General features: G+C 39.8%; 1 protein-coding gene and 1 long non-coding RNA gene across 2 annotated transcripts; one reads left to right on the forward strand and one right to left on the reverse strand.

The window, feature by feature from the left end:
- The first annotated feature begins 517 nt into the window (after window positions 1–517).
- Window positions 518–2,875, forward strand: LOC102079966 (uncharacterized). Its single transcript, XR_269050.4, has 3 exons — window positions 518–897; window positions 991–1,187; window positions 1,268–2,875. It is a non-coding gene; the product is annotated as an uncharacterized LOC102079966 (long non-coding RNA).
- Window positions 2,250–4,337, reverse strand: vma21 (vacuolar ATPase assembly factor VMA21). Its single transcript, XM_003445936.5, has 3 exons — window positions 4,118–4,337; window positions 3,752–3,861; window positions 2,250–3,193 (listed from the first exon to the last, which is right to left on the reverse strand). The coding sequence occupies exons 1-3, from the start codon at window positions 4,177–4,179 to the stop codon at window positions 3,054–3,056; spliced, it is 312 nt and encodes a 103-aa protein (XP_003445984.1). The 5' UTR covers window positions 4,180–4,337; the 3' UTR covers window positions 2,250–3,053.
- Between the last annotated feature and the right edge of the window lie 13,359 nt (window positions 4,338–17,696).

Here is a 17,696-nt window from a genome sequence, read left to right on the forward strand (position 1 = left end):
TTGAATTCTAAGTTTTAAACACCTACACAGATGAAACTGTAAAATAAAACCTTCTAAAGTGTTGAAACATATCCTGCGTCTTCTCAAAAGCATCTGAGCTGAATTTCATGGGAAATAACAACGCAGACTAACACAATAAAGTGCCTCCTTCATTGTGTTTAATGGTGGATATGATCTCAAGTGTCCAGATGAGTTATTCTCCTGTCTTACTCTGTTTGCTCCCTGAGGTTTCAGTGTGGTGGACTTTATTTTCCACCAGCTGTAGCGTGGTACTCTACTGCCCTCTTTCTTTACTTTCACTTAAACACCAACACAGCTGCTTGTTTGAGCTTTGCATCTGTTGGGCACACCATCTGCTGGGCAGGGAAATCTAAGTGAGGGAGGCATCTGACACACTCAGCAGCCACTTCATTAGGTACATGTTCCTGGTATTGGGTTGAACTCCCCCTTTTGCCTTCAGAGCTGCCTTAATTCTTTGTGACAGAGATTCAACAAGGTGCTGGAAACAGCCCTCAGAGATTGTGGTCCATATTGACACAACAGCATCAGACAAGCTGCTGCATATTTGTCGGCTGCGCGTCCATGATGTGAATCTCCCGCTCCACCACATCACAAAGGCGCTCTGCAATGGGGCCCTTCTCCTCTGACCTCCAGCCACAACAGAGCTGCCGCTCACTGGGCATTTTCTCTTTTCTCTCTCTCTTCAGACTGTTGTCTGTAAACCCTAGAGATGGTTACTTGGAAAATATTCAGATCAGCCCATCTGATGCCAACAACTGCAAGGTTCAAATGAGCTAAATCGCTTTCTTTCCCCATCCTGATGCTCGGTTTGAACCTATGTTTGGCTAACATTTGTGTTAACGAGCAGCTGAACAGGCATGCCTAATGAAGTGGCTGGTGAGTGTATGTTCTACCATATGCAGTATGAGCCAATGTAAAGTGCACTGAGAACATTTATGCTATACATGAGTTGTCTGAACTCTGTTACAGGACAGAGTATACAAAAGAAAATCATCAAGGAGTGCTGACGTGTATGGCTTGTAACCCTTCGTTTAGGTAGCCGCTCAGCTCTCTCTGCCCTGCTCTTCATGTCACTGACACTATGCATTCAACCTGCTAATGTGTGCTAAATGACAAAGAGCCAACAGCAAAGCCTGCCCTTGCCCCATCTTTCTGTTGTTGCAAGGGTAAGCGTATGAAATATCAGCCAAAGGAAGGAGGGGGGGGATCTGATGTTTGCTGACTGAATCAGTCTGATTGCTCGCAGGCCTGTCACCTCATCACCAACACCAGCCTGTTAAACTCACTGCAGGCAGGCTGCACAGCTCTGAGTTTGGAGTACAGCGTGGGAGCTACACACACACAAAGCAGTGCTGGTGAGAAGAGGCTCTCGTAGTGTGAAGGGGAAAACGAAGAGAAATCAGCTGCTGACATGGTTTCCGAGGCAGAAAACGTTGTTACGGCCAGGCAGCTGTCAGGTCTTATCCCTGCTTCTTTTACTGTGCTGTCTGTGGGAACTGGCTGACCATTTACTGCCACCATGTGACAATTCAGACTCCCTGCAGAGGTCAATAAGGTATCTCCCAGACATGTGAGACAAAGCTTGTTTTATTTTGGCAACCCAATTCTAATGCTTTTCACTACAGTCTTTATCAGGCCTGGGGAAAATCTGGGTCATGTTAATGAGGTTTGCAAATGTTTTTTATTACGATATTTTTATGAATTAAATAATCAGTTTCGACAGTTTTCCGTACTGAATGTTAGGATTGGAACTGTTGTGACAATGTGTAAATGTGCTTCTGGCGTGGACTATTAAAAGTAAGTTCGTTTACAAGGATGTTTGATCTCTGCGCACACATTTTTTGGTTAGTTGTGGCTTACGCAACAAATAGTAGGGGAAGTCATGACCTCTTGTGTGATACGGCTCGCTCATCACGCGCAGGCCTTATTCATAAAAATACAACAACAAAAAACAAACAGTTCATCCAAGATTTAATCAGAGGATTGCAAAAGATAATACTTTAAATGTGATTTTTAATATCACATTTACAGTAGTCAGTTTGTTGTTCCGGTATTAGACCATGTAAAAAACACAGGACGCACACTAGAAACCTGAAAACAAAACTGCGCACTTTATTAAAAATAAAAGATGATTTTGTAGAGAATCGGATTTATTCTTTTAACCAAGAATAAATAGTTTCCTTGCATCTTTATATTTTAAGAAAATACCACTAAAAACAACAAAAATGTACAGTTTCCAGTTTATTTGAACAAGTCGGCACTCACATCTGCATGACGACCACCGTCACTGGCTACATCATCGACACAGAACACAGAAATTTAAATACAGTGTGAATTAGGAACTGACTGCAACACCAAAGTTTCCTAATGCTGCCAGACTACGGCACACAAACGCACATCAACTGAAAGAAAACCAAATTTAAACACTCTATTTAAAAGGGTTAACAGATGACTCGATGATATCGTTTGCGTGAGAGTTAAGCACATTATGGGTTTATAATGACGCTGAGGGACATCCTCAAATGTACAACAACTAAAATGTGATTAAAATAACATGACTTCGAGCTAAATGAAGCATTTTGGAAGCAAATCTTTCATATGCATTAAACATTAGGCAAAGTGTGTGTGCATGCACACCTGCACACATCAGTCAAAACCCAAGATGCTTTCCTACAAGACAAACTCTTTGCTGAGAAGGGACTTAGAGCACTTAGCCAAATGGCAGCTTATGACAAAGCCTCTTAAAAACCACGGCTGTCCTCTGTTGACAAAAGAAATATTTTCAGAGAAAAAAAGAAAGTCAAGAAGGCGGGCCCGCTGAGGCTGGTGAGCAAGCACACTCAGCAAGCTCCAATCCCCCCCGCCATTGCCGGGGAACACAGAGTAGTTTCAGGCTTTAACCTCGGAGCTCTATTGCAGCTCACTGTAGATGGTCTTACAATGCCCATGACTTGGGAGGGGGGTGGGCTTGGATCCCTCCCCACGTCGGTCGGTCTGTCTCCTCTGGTCTTCTAAGCTGATAAGGATATGCCTTAATCATGTTTGCCCTTGCCTTTAGGCGCGCCTTCGTTCCAGGCCACATAAACAAACAAAGCCAGAACCACATGCACAGCGAGCACCGCAACAATGGCTGCGTAGAAATAACTGTCAGAGCTTGACATCTTCATCGAACCTATGAAACAGAAGCAGAGCGTTAATGGCGACGACCAGCAGCTGCATCACGAAGTCAGGTTTATATTGAGGTGCTAAACACAACTTTCTCTGGCACAGAATGAAACGCAGGAAAATAAAAGCTGCAGTGGCTTGTTATGTCTTGCCGTATAAACCTACAGCATCTCTGGTTGTATTCAATTATTGTGGGCGATGTTAACCAGTATACTCGTCATTGTGGGTACTGGGGAAGTCGTCAAATGTGATAGTTATGGGGGAAAGAGTTCACATAAATCACTAGATCCACAATAAATGCACATTCTCATCTGGATTATCTTTATTATATCATATGAAATGGAAATCTGGGTATGGAATGACAAATACTATGCTAAAAGATTCTTACTATTAGATCTTAAAGATAAACTGACTGCTCTATTAACCTGTCAGCAGATGACCACTGATCAATAGATCAAATAAAGTCAAAAACCCCAAGAAAATTTGAGAGCAGAAACCGAGTGGAGGTCAGTCCACAATCACCCGAGGCCATCGTACTAGGAACTGGGAGCCAAACACAGTTCACCTTCAAAGATGTACGCCTTTGATGCGAAATACAGTCCAATGGGCACCGTGACCATGAGGATGGTGAAGAACAGCAGGGTCTTGAGGGCTGAAACCAGGGAGCTTTCATTTCTGCAAAGGAGCACAAGTTCATGAGTCAGCCGGGATCAAACCACACGGGGGGGGGGGGGGGGTCTGACACGCTGACTACTGATGTGGATATGTACCCTGGTGAAAATTACATCTATGTTCCCGGATTGTGCCACATAAAAGAAACGTCTTTATGATATACCCAGGCAATGAACGGCACTGCAGAGCTCGGGTTTTCAGGTCACTAGGTATATAAGCTAGCCGTTAGCTTAGCTGGTTCGTTATACTATTTTCTCACCCTCTGAAATACTGCGGCGGTGGGGCGGAGGCGTCCAGAGATGCTTTCATAGATCCGTCCATTGCTGTACTGTAAATGAAGCGACACAACGATGAAACTGGGGAGCACTTGTGCGCGAATATTCTCGCGTTTATTCTCTGTCAGCGTTGTGTTGACAGCGCTGAAATCGCTTCTTCCGGGATGGTCACGAGACTGGTCACATGACGAGATTAGACGCCAGATGGTCTCGCGATGACAGAATTTATTAGCCCGAGTAATCTGAGGATATAAAGGCTGGCTTTATCTTTCAGCGACATAAAGCATCAGACTGTTGTCTGCTGTAGAGTCATGAGGGTAATTTGCAGCCCAGATGTTGGTAAAAGTAGAATATTCACCACTTTCTGTTTGGGAAAAGTACCTTAAAAGATTCAAGTTCATCACAGTACAAGTATGACTTTTTTTCCCCAGAAAAAAGCCTCTTCTCCGTGCTATGCTGCCAAGTTTTAGGTTTGCAAAGTTGCATCTGAGCAAACCAGAATCAAGGTGTTGCAATGGTCCACTCAAAGTCCAGACCCAACTATAATGCTGTGGCATCATCTTAAGAGAGCTGTGCATATGCCGACAAACTTTTATGAGCTGACAAAATGCTGTATAGAAGAGTGGGCCAAAATTCCTCCACAATAATGTAGAGACTTGAAAATGATTCCTTCAAGTTATTGCTGATAAAAGTGGTTCTGCAAGCTGTTATGTGAAATCTTAAAATTCCTAATTATAATGGGTTTTGCAATTGGATTAGTTTGAAAAATAGATGTTTTCCTAGCAGGAAGATAGATAAATACAGTCATATAAACAGCATTTCACTGCCCTTCCATTCCCAAAAATATTCTCTGAAAATAGAAGTGGGTGGATTTTGATACGTCAACTATCATTACTTCATTCTTAAATGAAAAAAATAACATGACATAACATAGCCTCAGTGTCCTCAGCAGCTGTACATGCACAGTTCACATGTTCAGCATGTGTTTGTGCACACACTCCTGAATAACACTGCTACACTGTTATCTCCTGTTTAATTGCTGATGTAACAGAAAGCCATTTAGTCCATTCTGAGCAATTTGTGTGGATTTAGTATTGGTGCATTACCTACGTTTCTGGTCAAAGCGTTCCTCTCTGAGTCTCAGGGAGTGGCACTTTCTGCTCCAGTTGGCTTTTGTTGTTACCAGTTTCACGCTCAGCAGGCTCCCGAAAAACACATTCAGTTTGAAAAGACTCAAAAGAGACGAGAGAGAACCTCTAAGAAGAATCTAGGGACCCATGTTCTAAATAATCATTTCGCTTTCAGTGGCAATTTCACTCTCAAGTATCCGAGGGGAGGAAAAAGAAAAGAAAAAAAAACTCACTAAAGACGTTAGTGAGTGTGAAGATGCAGCCGATAGTCATGGTGATTCATATTAATTTAAAATCTTCTTGCAGATGAACCAACATGAACAATTTAAAAAAAAAACTGTTTTCTGCCTCTTTTGTTTTGTTAGATTTTGCCCTTTGGGAGACAGAGAGGAAGCACAGGAGAGCAGTCCCTGAATCGATCGTGCGTTCTTGTGTGTAAACTTGTGAAACCAAGTGTATTTCTCGTGTGGTGAACGGGTAAGCCTTGACCTTTATATGTGGGGGAAGGAGGGAGAAGGAATTAGCAGTTTCATGAGATGGCACTGAGGTGTGGCCCCTTTTCCCTGTGTGGCATGAATATTACTGCTCACCTGTGTGGGATGATGATCTCCTGCTGTCTCTCTGTTAATGTCCTGTGTAGTTTATACATCGCTTGCTTATATATAGCTTATATATCACCAATTCACCTTTATTCCTTCAGTATCTTATGTGATGAGCTTAATTATGATTCTGGTGATTGTAGCGATGACTCACATGGATCAGGTGGCTCGGTTTCGTTCTCATTTTAAAAGCTGTCAATCAACAGCCATCATCCCCAACGTTGAACCGTGCAATAAACCTGTCAGTGTAGTTCATTCACCTCCTGTGCCTTTTTTGTGTGTATATGCGTGTTTCTGTGTGTCTAACCATACAACCGGTTTTTATCTTCACCTAAAAGACTAGTACAAATCAGCCACTTAATATTTTTTCAGCAGCTCATTCAGACAGTTTTTCATGTCATTCAGCCCGAAACGTAATTTCACCTCTCAAATAACAAACTGTTGCCAAACATTCTGCTTTTCTTTTCTTCCTTTCTTCCTTTTTCAGCGAAATGGATTCAGTCTGTTGCTTATTTTCAAGAGACTCCACATTTTCTGCAATCAGAGTTTATGTTTTTTATGTTTAAATTTCTTCACTTTTCACTTCAATAATGCGTGTTTTGTCCTTGTCTCTCTATATTTTCTTGGTTCCTCTTCCACTTCCCCTCAATTCCCAACCATTTAGGTAGAAGGCTGCCCCTCCCTTAGCTTGGTGTTGCCAGAGGTTTCTTCCTGTTAAAAAGGAGTTCTTCCTTCCCACTGTTGCCAAGTGTCTGCTCATATGAGATTATCTCATTACTGGAGTTTTCTCTGTAATATTTTAGGATAGTGCCAGTTTAAAGCAGTTGCTGTTGTAAATTTGCACTGTATAAATAAAATAGAATCATTAAATTAAAAATGCGGTATCAGTATTTGGACACGTTGATGTAGGGGTTTGAATGAAAGCATTTTAGTACTTTATAACTTAGCAGTATACCTTCAGAGAGTTAAACTATCAACAAAATATATTTAAAGGGTTCTATTGCTCTGGAAAAGGGGCCGCTCCGGTGTTTTAATCACATGTCATTCAAATATTTATTCTATTATTTTTAAACTTCCAGCTTTTCATTATTTAGGTTTTTTATTTTAAATGTGAAAAACTGATGACATGTCTGCTCTATCACGGCTGAGAAAAGGTTCGGCTGTGGTGACCCAGAGTTGTGGATGGATGGATGGATGGATGGATGGATGGATGGATGATGGATGGATAGATGGATGGATGGATGGATGGATGGATGGATAGATGGATGGATGGATGGATGGATGAATGGATGGATGGACAGATGGATGGATGGGTGGATTTTTTACCCACAGTCTGAGCCCACTCCAAAGGGTGAGAAGATAAATCTGAAGGGTCATGAGGCAACTGATTAAAAAAGAATAGAATAAAAGCATTTTATTTTTTTTCTCTATTCTTTCCATTGTAATTTTATACCTTCATGCTTTTTATTATGATACATTCTGAGAAGTTGAGATGATACATCCCTTATTGGTGGAACGGCAGCACATCTCATGCTAATCATCACAGTTAGGACCAACTATAAAATAAACAGTGACCTCTTCTGATAAACAGGTCATCAGTCAATAATCCACATCAAAATTCCTTCATCTAAACATGCTGGACTTATATTTTCCCTGGAAGCACATGAAAAACTGGAAATTAATTAGATGGTTTATAGCAGTAAGCTTTGGGAATAGACCATAAACCACACAAGATGGAGTCAGTACAGTCACTAGATGCACATGTTCACCCCGTCATGGTGGGATTACGAATTTTAATAAAACAACCAGCTCTAAAATAGAAGCCTGACAAAACTCGTGTTCTCAGTGGAATACGAGCCTGTAGATTTGGTCTGTAGGCGTCTTTAATTGGAAGTTCATTTGAAGGTTGCCCTTCAAGTGAATCTTGACCTCCGACCTTCTGGAAGTATTTCTCATGGCCCCCTGTGTCTGGACTCCCCAGGCTATTTGGACTTCATGTCTCACCGACAGTCAGTGCCAAACATGAGGCCCCCTACATTCCACACCTGTTGTTTAGACCAAGCTACAGAGTCTCCTTAACGACACGTAAGGATGAAACAGCTTTCCTGTTTGTGCAGCTCCTGATGTGGTTTAGGATTGTTGTTGGAACACAGTCATGTCAGCAAGCATTAGGAATTTATTTCACTTATTACTTCACATGATGTACCAAACAGTGGAATGTTGGTTACTTTATAACTGAATATTTTACAATAAAAATAAATGATAGAGTGTTTTATTAAATATAGTAGCTTATTTTTTCTGGCTTGGAACTAGGGCTGTGCGATATGACCAAAATCTCATATCCCGATATAAGAATTCTATCGTCGCGATAACGATATAAATCACAAAAATGTAACATTTTCTGTAAATTCTGTGAATCTCGGGCAGCTCGTCTTGCGGGAAGTGTTTCCAGCTGCGCGTCATGCAGCTGGAGTTGAGTGTTTTACCGATGCATGAAACTATACATTTTTAGTCATAAGTTGTAACGGCCGCCGTTTTCTTTGTGAGTATTTATTACACGGCGTGCTGCGGGGCAAAGCCTGTTCTAACATTTTAGTCTAAGGTTTATTTTTTTGCACCTGGCGGCTCTTTTTTACTTCTCATCCGTAAATAATCTGCTCTTTCACGTGATTCAGTTTATTTTGAAAAGTCTCAACAGGATCTTGAGCTTTATTGTGAAAGGTTTATGTAGAACATAAACAAGCGGACACGCGATGCTGTTACCATCGTTGTTGCTAACGACAACGCATAAAAACAAGCGCTTTTCCATCCGTAGTGTGGTTATATTAAATATAAGAGAAAGAGAGAACTTTAAGAAATTAATATAGCCACTACAGTGACCATCAGAACGATGAAAAAATATTGCCGTAAACAGTTTATTTTGCGACACCACGAAACAAACGATAGCGTAAAATGAAACGATAGACGTTTTTATATCGTCGTCCGATATATATCCTTATATCGAACAGCCCTACTTGGAACCACTTAAAAAAATAACAGATAACATTTAAAGGAAATGATCCGGCTCTTTTAAAACAAAGGAAAATGTAAACAAAGACTTTCAGAATAGTTTCACCCAGACTCAGCTCTATATAAATCTGCTATGTATGGACAAAGGTATTGGGCCACCTACACATTACACCTGCAGGACCTTTTCTGGTGTCCAATCCTCAACCATATGCATAAACATGGAGTCTGCAGATGATGCGCTTGTCTAAAGTCTCAGTTTTTACCCAGTGCATCTGAAGGGATGGCTCAAATGAAGGTTAGCCTGTCTAATTCCCATCAGTGAAAGCTACAAGGTACCAAAAAGTCACAAGCTTTGAATATGATGAAAATTACCAAAAAAAAGTGAAGTGGCAAAAGAACCTGAGAAATCAGTTTTTATTTCTCTATTCTCTTTTTTGGTTTCAGTTTTGCATGGGAGCAAACAGTGACACAGTATGTCGGTGTTATAACTGGCTAAAAGTTGGTAAAACTGTCAGATGTAGCTGAAAAAGGTATTCCAGTCTATAGATGCATCAATACTGAACTGACTACCAGAGACATGAAAATAGCTCTTAAATAACAGAAAATAAAGGAGTATATAAAGACTGCAAAAGACCATAAGAAGGTTCCTTTTATTCTTTTTGTATTACGGTTGGAAAAGTTCCAAGACAAAAGCTGTGTTTGTCCCACATTTAGTTTGTTAGAATCTGGTCACCTTACACATGATTGGAAAGAAAAGGGCATTTCCCAAACTGTTCCCACAGAGCTCGAAGGATTAAGATTTCCTTTCACTGGAACTAAGGTCAATCCCAAAAAAGCAATACACTAGTGTCATTGAATTCAGTCATTAAAAGGTGTGGCTCAATAGTTTTTACCATATAGGGTACTTCCCAAACACGACATTTATGATTGACATAAATGTCAATCAAGTTGTAATCTTCTACTGTAAAAATGTATTACATTTTGGTAATTTAATTATATATTAAGTATGAAGAGCTACGTATATTTTCGCCACAATGGTCCACTAGACCTGCTGTCAATAGTGAGCATGGGAACATTTTCTCAACCAGAAATAACTGAGTTAAATTAAGTTAAATCCAATCCCCTGTGTAGACTATGATACAAATAAAGTCACATCAAATCATTGTCATCTTCCCAATTTCTTGCTCTCATTGGCCTCTTTGGATGTACGACACCTAAAACCTCCTGGTACTACTGTGACCCACAGCCCATCGGGACATGTAGGAACACATCATATGCATGATAAGGCAGGCAGCGCTAAACCCGATGGACAAATGCATTAGGAGAATTGCCATTGTAGCAGCAGGCCCACAGTGAGACTCCCCCGCTGTAAAAGGCAATGATGTGCAAGCGCTGTAGAAATTCCTCTGTGCAGAGAGCGACGTTACGTGCGGCTTCATCCAGCGGGCCAAAAAACCATCCTGTCACGCAAGAGCTGTGCCATATAATGCCTCATTGCTCATCCATTTTGTGTCAGCCGTGTTTGCGACAGAGTACTGCTGCCGCAGAAATAATCGCCCACAAACGATTTGTTTCTTTAGCACTTCTCATGCGCACGTTAAACTGAAGAGGGAAGAAAATAGGCAAGTAAGTGAACAGCTGTAAAGGATGTAATGTTTCATGTCAGCAGATGAATTTGAGTTTATGCCTTGCTCCACTTGGTGCAGTTGCACAGAGCTCTGAGAGATCTACTAAAAACAAGGCAAGAAAATCGGTTAAAAAAAAAAAACCCCAACCCCCCAAAAAACAAAACAACAACAGTTATTGACATTTACACTAGACTTATCTCAGTATTTTACGCTGTGACTTAGCTCTAGCTTACCAGACCGCTGATATCGAGCTGAGACTGAGCGCTGCTCAGAAAGCCCACGTGACTCAAACGGGACAGAATCACATACGTATGTGAAATTGACAAAATAGAGTCATGAGTTATGATGGATCATGTAGCATAAAGCGGGGTGGGTAGACCATGCTGTCCTTGAACATAACAGAAAGAAAAATGTCTTCAAGCTTTTGCCCTTCATATTAAATCACAAAGTGACAGGCACAGCGGGGGGATCACTTCAGCCATTCATCCCAGATTCTGGATTCTATTACGGACGCTTCTGAGTAACATGAGTTATGACGCAGTCTTTTCAATCAGTCCACTTAGTTTAAGCACAATTATTATTTTACAAAGACGCTCTATTTTAAAATGATCTAACATGGTTAGCCATATTAAAGCAGTAAATCAAATATCAAAGACCAAGACCAGCCTGTGTAAGTGATTGATATGATTATTACCAGCAGTGATGTACAGAACTGATAGCTGTACATGATGTATATAGATGAATAAATGTAGATGTATTTATGACTTACTAAGGAGGATTAATGATAAATAAAGGACCTTACTAATGCTTAATAGTGTTACATTATTATAAAGTGATACCATTATTTTTATTATTAGCGGAAGCTTGACCTACATGCAGTTTTTGCCAGACTTGCATCAGACTGTTACAGTTGAGAACTCTAAAGAAAACATGTAATTGCTAATAATTAGGAACAGGGGCGATTTTAGCCCATTTTTGGGGGTGCTTCAGCAAACATAGTCTGCACCCCCAAAATGAATCAAAGCACCCCCAAAGATTTCTTACTTTTTTTGGACAATATTTGCTGTCTGTGTGACACACTGCTAAAAATATAAAAATATAAAAACCATACAGTACTTGGTTGAGACATAACATTTTAACAACAAAAGTATAGATAACACCCCCCCCTCCCAAAATGGTTTGTTCCAGCTCGGCTCTCCCCTACTCTGGCTCTAGCTCCGTTGCTGCCAGAGCAGCAGCAGACGCAGCGGAGCAGAGGTGGAAGTCCCTGGCTTAAAACAGGACATATTAGCTGCATTTAACCTTCAGTTATTCTTTATATAGTTAGGTAGGAGTCATAACATGTTTCTTTTTAGCTGAAAAACCTTACACCCAGGTAACCTGCAGTGTGGGAAACATGTTTCCCGACTATGTTTGCTACCCTACAACCCGTCCTGCTCTGTAGTAAAATCAGCGACATTTGACCGTCCTGTTGCTCCCACTGAAATGTATACACCCTATTTAAAATCTAAAACTTAAAATTGTCCGTAGCCTACTGTTGTTACCACTGTCCTGTTTGAAATGGATACTAACTAGCTAACTGACTGAATGCCCATTAACCTTAAAACTCCTGTTGTGTGTGTGTGTGTGTGTGTGTGTGTACAGAGAGACAGCCAGGTTCATAAGGGATATAAGGAAGTTTTTTCAAAAAAAGGAGCCACATTCAGGTAAAAGTGTAAAATCAAATGATCCATCAATAAAGGATAATGTTGGATCAGTGTTTCAATATTTATATCTTTTATTAGATGTACATGTGGTTTGGTTATCTGCCTTTTGGTTGAAAGTAGACTGAGAGAGGACTTTTTGTTAGTGATCGTAATAGTATTTTTTCATATCAATGTAATTTTTCATCTAATTGAATACAATCTATTTGTGTATGATTGTCAGTCCAAAGAGGGAGAGAGGAAAGAGGGGGACGTGAGGAGAAAGTACAAGGTCAGGAAGAACCAGGTAAGAAAACAGACGGAACAGTGACAGGCAAAACAGAAACTGTTAAACTGACGAAGAGAAAAAACCTGATTTTACTCACACAGTCTGGAAGTTGTGTCCTCCCTATATTAAAGCTGCTATACAGAAGCTGCAAAACAAACTGGGTTGAAACATTTTTGACCCTCTTTAACAACATTCCAACATAACATTATCATTGATTGGGGAGATTAAAATTAATGATATATTTTTATGTGGTTCAGCCACAACTCTACTAAAACCTCAGCCAGTAAGAGGCCAACTTTTGGACCGTCCAGTTGTCTGTATGACTGCCGCAGTACAGTATCAGAAAGTGCCAAACAGCCCTGGTGGAGTGAGGAGCTGTAAAGAGAAGCAGATGCTCTGTTTATATTCTAAAAATGTTTTAAGCTTGTTTCAAAGATTCTGTACTGCAGCTTTAAATGTTTTCCAAAAGCACACATACACTTATCAGTGTTTCTAAAACTTTTTACAGTGTGTACCACCTGATAAAAATGTCAAGCTCTCCCAAGTATCACTATGAAAGCATGAAACTCATAAATCTTACAACACAAAATTAGTATTATTAAATTAGTCAAATTAGTATCTGCAGTAAAGATTTTTATTTGTAATAATTTATTCTGTTTTGGGAGTGTTTTTTATGTATCTGTATTATATTATACATACACATTAAAAGTGAATCTCTGTCCAAATGCACTCAGTTTACTTCTTACTCACTATGAGCATCATTCATTATTCTCCCCCAGTAATTAAGGTTAGGATATGTATTTTTTTTTTTTTAATTCCAATCCATTCTTCTTTTGCAGCATTTAAATAACCTTTATCAGATTTGATGGTTTTGTTACAGACTTTTCAAAAAAAGTGTTTTGCTTTTCTTTCTCAAATGTGGGATTAAATGGTGTTAAAGTGTACAAAACAGTGATGTCATGTTTTGAGACGAGGACCCAGGCACAGAGAGACTTGTTGAATTTGAGAATCATATGATTTAAGAAAGAAATTTGCAGACTTGCACAGAGATGGTAAAATTGTGATGACTAATAACGGAGACGAAGACAACAGACGATGAGGACAGGGAGGAACAGGGGTTTAAATGCACCCAGGAGAGAGTCAGAGAGAACTTGGGACAACTGGAGACATTTAAGGATGCAGGGACTGACAGAGACAGGGAAGAAGAATCATTGTGACGAGTAAAGTTTATCTTGCCTGGCTGAGCAGCTCTCTGGGTGCTCAGCACCCCCAAAGCTCTGATCCTAGAATCGCCCCTGATTAGGAACCATTCAAAATGCAGAATTTTTAACTTGTAAAGTGTAAAATGGAACAGCAACAGTCCATCAGCCGTGGTACAGCTTGAGCTATTTACCTTGACCATTGTAGATATCCTTTCTGTTACTTATAACTGTTGGTCTAGCTGTAAATCATAAGCCTACATCGCTAAATTACTGCTAATGTTGATTTTGAGAACTGTTTAAAGCTGCACATTTTGTATGTGCAGTTTAATATGCCAACATACATATGTTACAGTCATAGTATGATTTAGAAATATTTTAAAATGGTGTTTTAACCCTCTGGAGTCAACGGACACACCAGTGCATCCAAATCACATCACTGATTTAAGAGAACGTGTGTCCAAAGTGTAGGTTTCAAACTATACAGCAATGTCTATGCTGTTAGAGATTTTGTGTGATGGTGGTACTGTTAAACTATAAAATAATCCATACAAAAGCAAAACTATTCTGAATCACATTTAGCGTGTGTACATATTATAGAACATGTCACTAGATATTTAGGATTCAGGTATTTATTTTTGATATTGCAAAGCACCGGTTGGTGCAGGTCTCCCAAAGTGCAGGGTAGGATTAGGATTAATCATCAGAATCTGAAACAGAATACTTTCATAATCCCTAAGGAAATCGTGTGGGTTACAGTTGCTCCAAGACAGTAACTGTAACAGACTAAACTAATTAAATAATACAATATATTACGAAGTTTACACATTTAAGAAATAGTACTAATATATACAAATTGCTCAATTATAAATATCAAGAATATTACAGAGGAGAAATATATATATATGCCATTTAACTCTAACCTGTGAAACATTTGTTATTTTACTGTAGGGCGAGTGCAAAGGGGTGTAACTATTGCAGTGGATTAGCACATGTGATGACCTGGACCTCAGAGGGTTACAAGGAAACCAAATTAGAATAGATGTAACTCACCAGATGAGATATTTAGCACAGTTTTTTGAAATATTTCCCATGGATACTTGCACATCTGTAAACAGATCACATTGTTTGGTTAAAAGGAAACCACAGGTTTGGTTGCTTATGGAAACCGTTAGGTTTTTCTTTCTTTGTTTAGAATACTGCTAAGCTGGGTTATGTTAGAGCAGTACCTGCAGCGTTGTTCCTCATGTAAAGAAGAAGCTATAGCGATGGGGAAGGATTAGCCATAAAAGAAGGACAACAGGTAAACAGAATCTATAGCTTAAATGTTTTGGCTAATCTCTTTTAGACTGATAAGAGCTAATCAGCAAGCAGGGTGTCAGCAGCATTTTGCATCATATTTGTGGATGTACCCAGTGTACTCTCTGCTCCACTCAGTATGTGTCACAATAAAAGAGATGCACACAAAGCAGAGCAGACACGCGGACTGTAGGAGAAGAGAGACAGGTAAAATGAATATAACTCGACTTGACAATCAATCGTGACGTTGCTGTAAGTGTAATAAAAACTTACTGAAAGAGTGTAAGTGTGCGTTAATGCTTGGCTTATAAAGACAGGTTTCTTTTTTTAGGTTTTTTTACAACTATCATCTTGCTGGCCAGATCTGGAGGAGATTCCAAGTGGTGAACTTACCTTTAGTAGCTGTTTACTGGAGCTCTCAATACCAAGTCCAGTGGGACGTCAAAACAACTAGTGCATGATAATAGAATGATTTCTCTGGTTAAGAAAAACAACTTCGCTGCATCTGGCCAAGTGAAGAACACTCTCTAGGAGATACACATATCGTTATCAAAGTCTACAGTGCAGAGATGCCTTCATGAAACCTTCATGAATGGTAAGAAGAGAAAAGTTTCGAGAAGGAGAAACACAGCTCATACTTATCTGCCAAGCATGGCGGAGTCAGTTTTATGGCATGGACATGTATGGCTTCCTGTGAAAGCGGGCCACTGGTGTTTATCGATGCTGTGATTGCTGATAGAATCAGGATGAATTGTGAAGTGTACAGAGCTGTGCTCTCTGCTCAGATTCAGCCAACTGCTCCAAATCAAATCAGACAGCACTTCACGGTGAAAATGGATAATGACCCAAAGCATACTGCAAAAGTAACCCAAGGGTTTCTTACGGCAAAGAAATGGGAAAATTTTTAATAGGCCTGCCAGTCACCTGATCTCAACCCAACAGAGCATGTTTTCAGTTATTGAAAAGAAAAGTGACGTCATAGTGACTCACAAACAAGCCGCAACTGACGGCAGCTTCATAAAGGCCTGGCAGACTCCAGACAGTCAATGACTGGAAAAGACTTTTTTCAAGTGTCCAAGTATCAAAAAACATCCTTAGATTTTAAATTATGTTAGTTTGTCAACTTAGTTTTGAGTCTCTGAAAATCAAATCTTGATAGATTGGAAATCCACCGTGGTTGTGTACAGAGCCAAAAAGAGGAACTGTGCGTTGTCCACTGTCCAAATATGGACTTACAATATTGTGCAAAACTCTTGAGTCACCCCTGAATTCTTCCTATTTTTGGTTTCAAGGTGCCATACTTTATTGTAATTTTTTTCATGTGTCCTTGAGGAATAGTTCTGTAGATCTTTCACTGTTTTTCTTTGGACATTGGCTGCTTTTTCACTCATTTTCAGTCTAGTCTTTGTACCCGAACATTTTAGAGGAATGTTTTTTTCTGTTCTTTTCTTTTGTTGTTTTGTTTTTGTTGTTAAGCCACTTCATACTGACCCTGAAAAATTCAAGCATACAAAGGCACCTAACTCAGCGGATAAACCAGTGTTGTGTCCACACACAACAGACAACTTAGATGAGAGCTAAATCCATTTTGTATAATAAATTAAATTTTGTATCTTTGTTACTAGCAGTCTGTTGGAAGAATGCATCATTTGTTCCAATTTCTTTACTTGAATCTATGAAAAGTCTCAAAGATAACTCAGCTTGGTAGTAATACAATAGTATTTTTGCACCAACATGGTTATTCCCAAAGAGCTATTAGCCAAAAACTGTGGCATATCTCAGCATGTGTGAAGTGTGTGCTTAAAAGATTTGAGGAAACTGGACAAGTGGAGGATGAAAGAAGTGTCAGGAAAAAAAACCTACATCCAGCAGATGAGCAGTATCTGAAAGTCATGTCATTCACAAATACGAAAAATCCTGCAAAGGCCTGACGCAGGACCTCAGAGATGCATCGGACCCTTCAGCTGATCCACCTACTGTTCACTGAAGCCTCATCAGAAATGGTCTCAGGGGAAAGATGTCTGTCAAGAAGCCATTCTTCAGGAAGAGGGGCGGGGAGAAAAGGCTGAGGCATGCCAAATTACACAAGAACTGGACTAAAAATCAGTGACAAGAGCCCAGAGCCTGGACCTCAACATTAATGAAGCAGTGTGGGATCATCTTGACAGAGAACAGAACAAAAGTCAGCCAACACCCAAAGAAGAGCTTTGAATGTCCTTCAAGAAGCCTGGAGAACGATTCCTGGAGACTACTTCAAGAAATTACAAGAGAGCTTGCCTAAGAGAGTTCAGGCGGTGTTGAAGAATAAAGGCGGTCATACCAGATACTGACTTTCAAGCTTGTTAAAATTGTATAAACGCTGCTTTTGCCTTATATAATGTATTTCCATGTACCTGTTTCACATTTTTCTCATAAAATGAAAACAAATGAAGGGTGACTCAAGACTTTTTCTCACTCCTGTAACTGTGTCTCATTTTGATGGACAGAGATTGCCTGGTGATGCACTTTGTTTATGTCACAGTGAGCAAAATCTGCAAATTGATTTAAAAAAAAATCTTGGGTATTTGCCTTGCTGTTTAACAGTGATATGATGCATAATTGGCTAATCAGTGTGACGCAGTGATCAACCTTTCTTCTTTAAGCAATCTCTCTTTCTTAACCTTTTGTTTCAAACAAAATGTGACACTATTATAAGACGCCTTAGGGGACAAGAAGAGAAAATAAACAG

Source organism: Oreochromis niloticus, linkage group LG2 (assembly GCF_001858045.2).
Source record: "Oreochromis niloticus isolate F11D_XX linkage group LG2, O_niloticus_UMD_NMBU, whole genome shotgun sequence".
NCBI classification, from domain to species: domain Eukaryota; kingdom Metazoa; phylum Chordata; class Actinopteri; order Cichliformes; family Cichlidae; genus Oreochromis; species Oreochromis niloticus.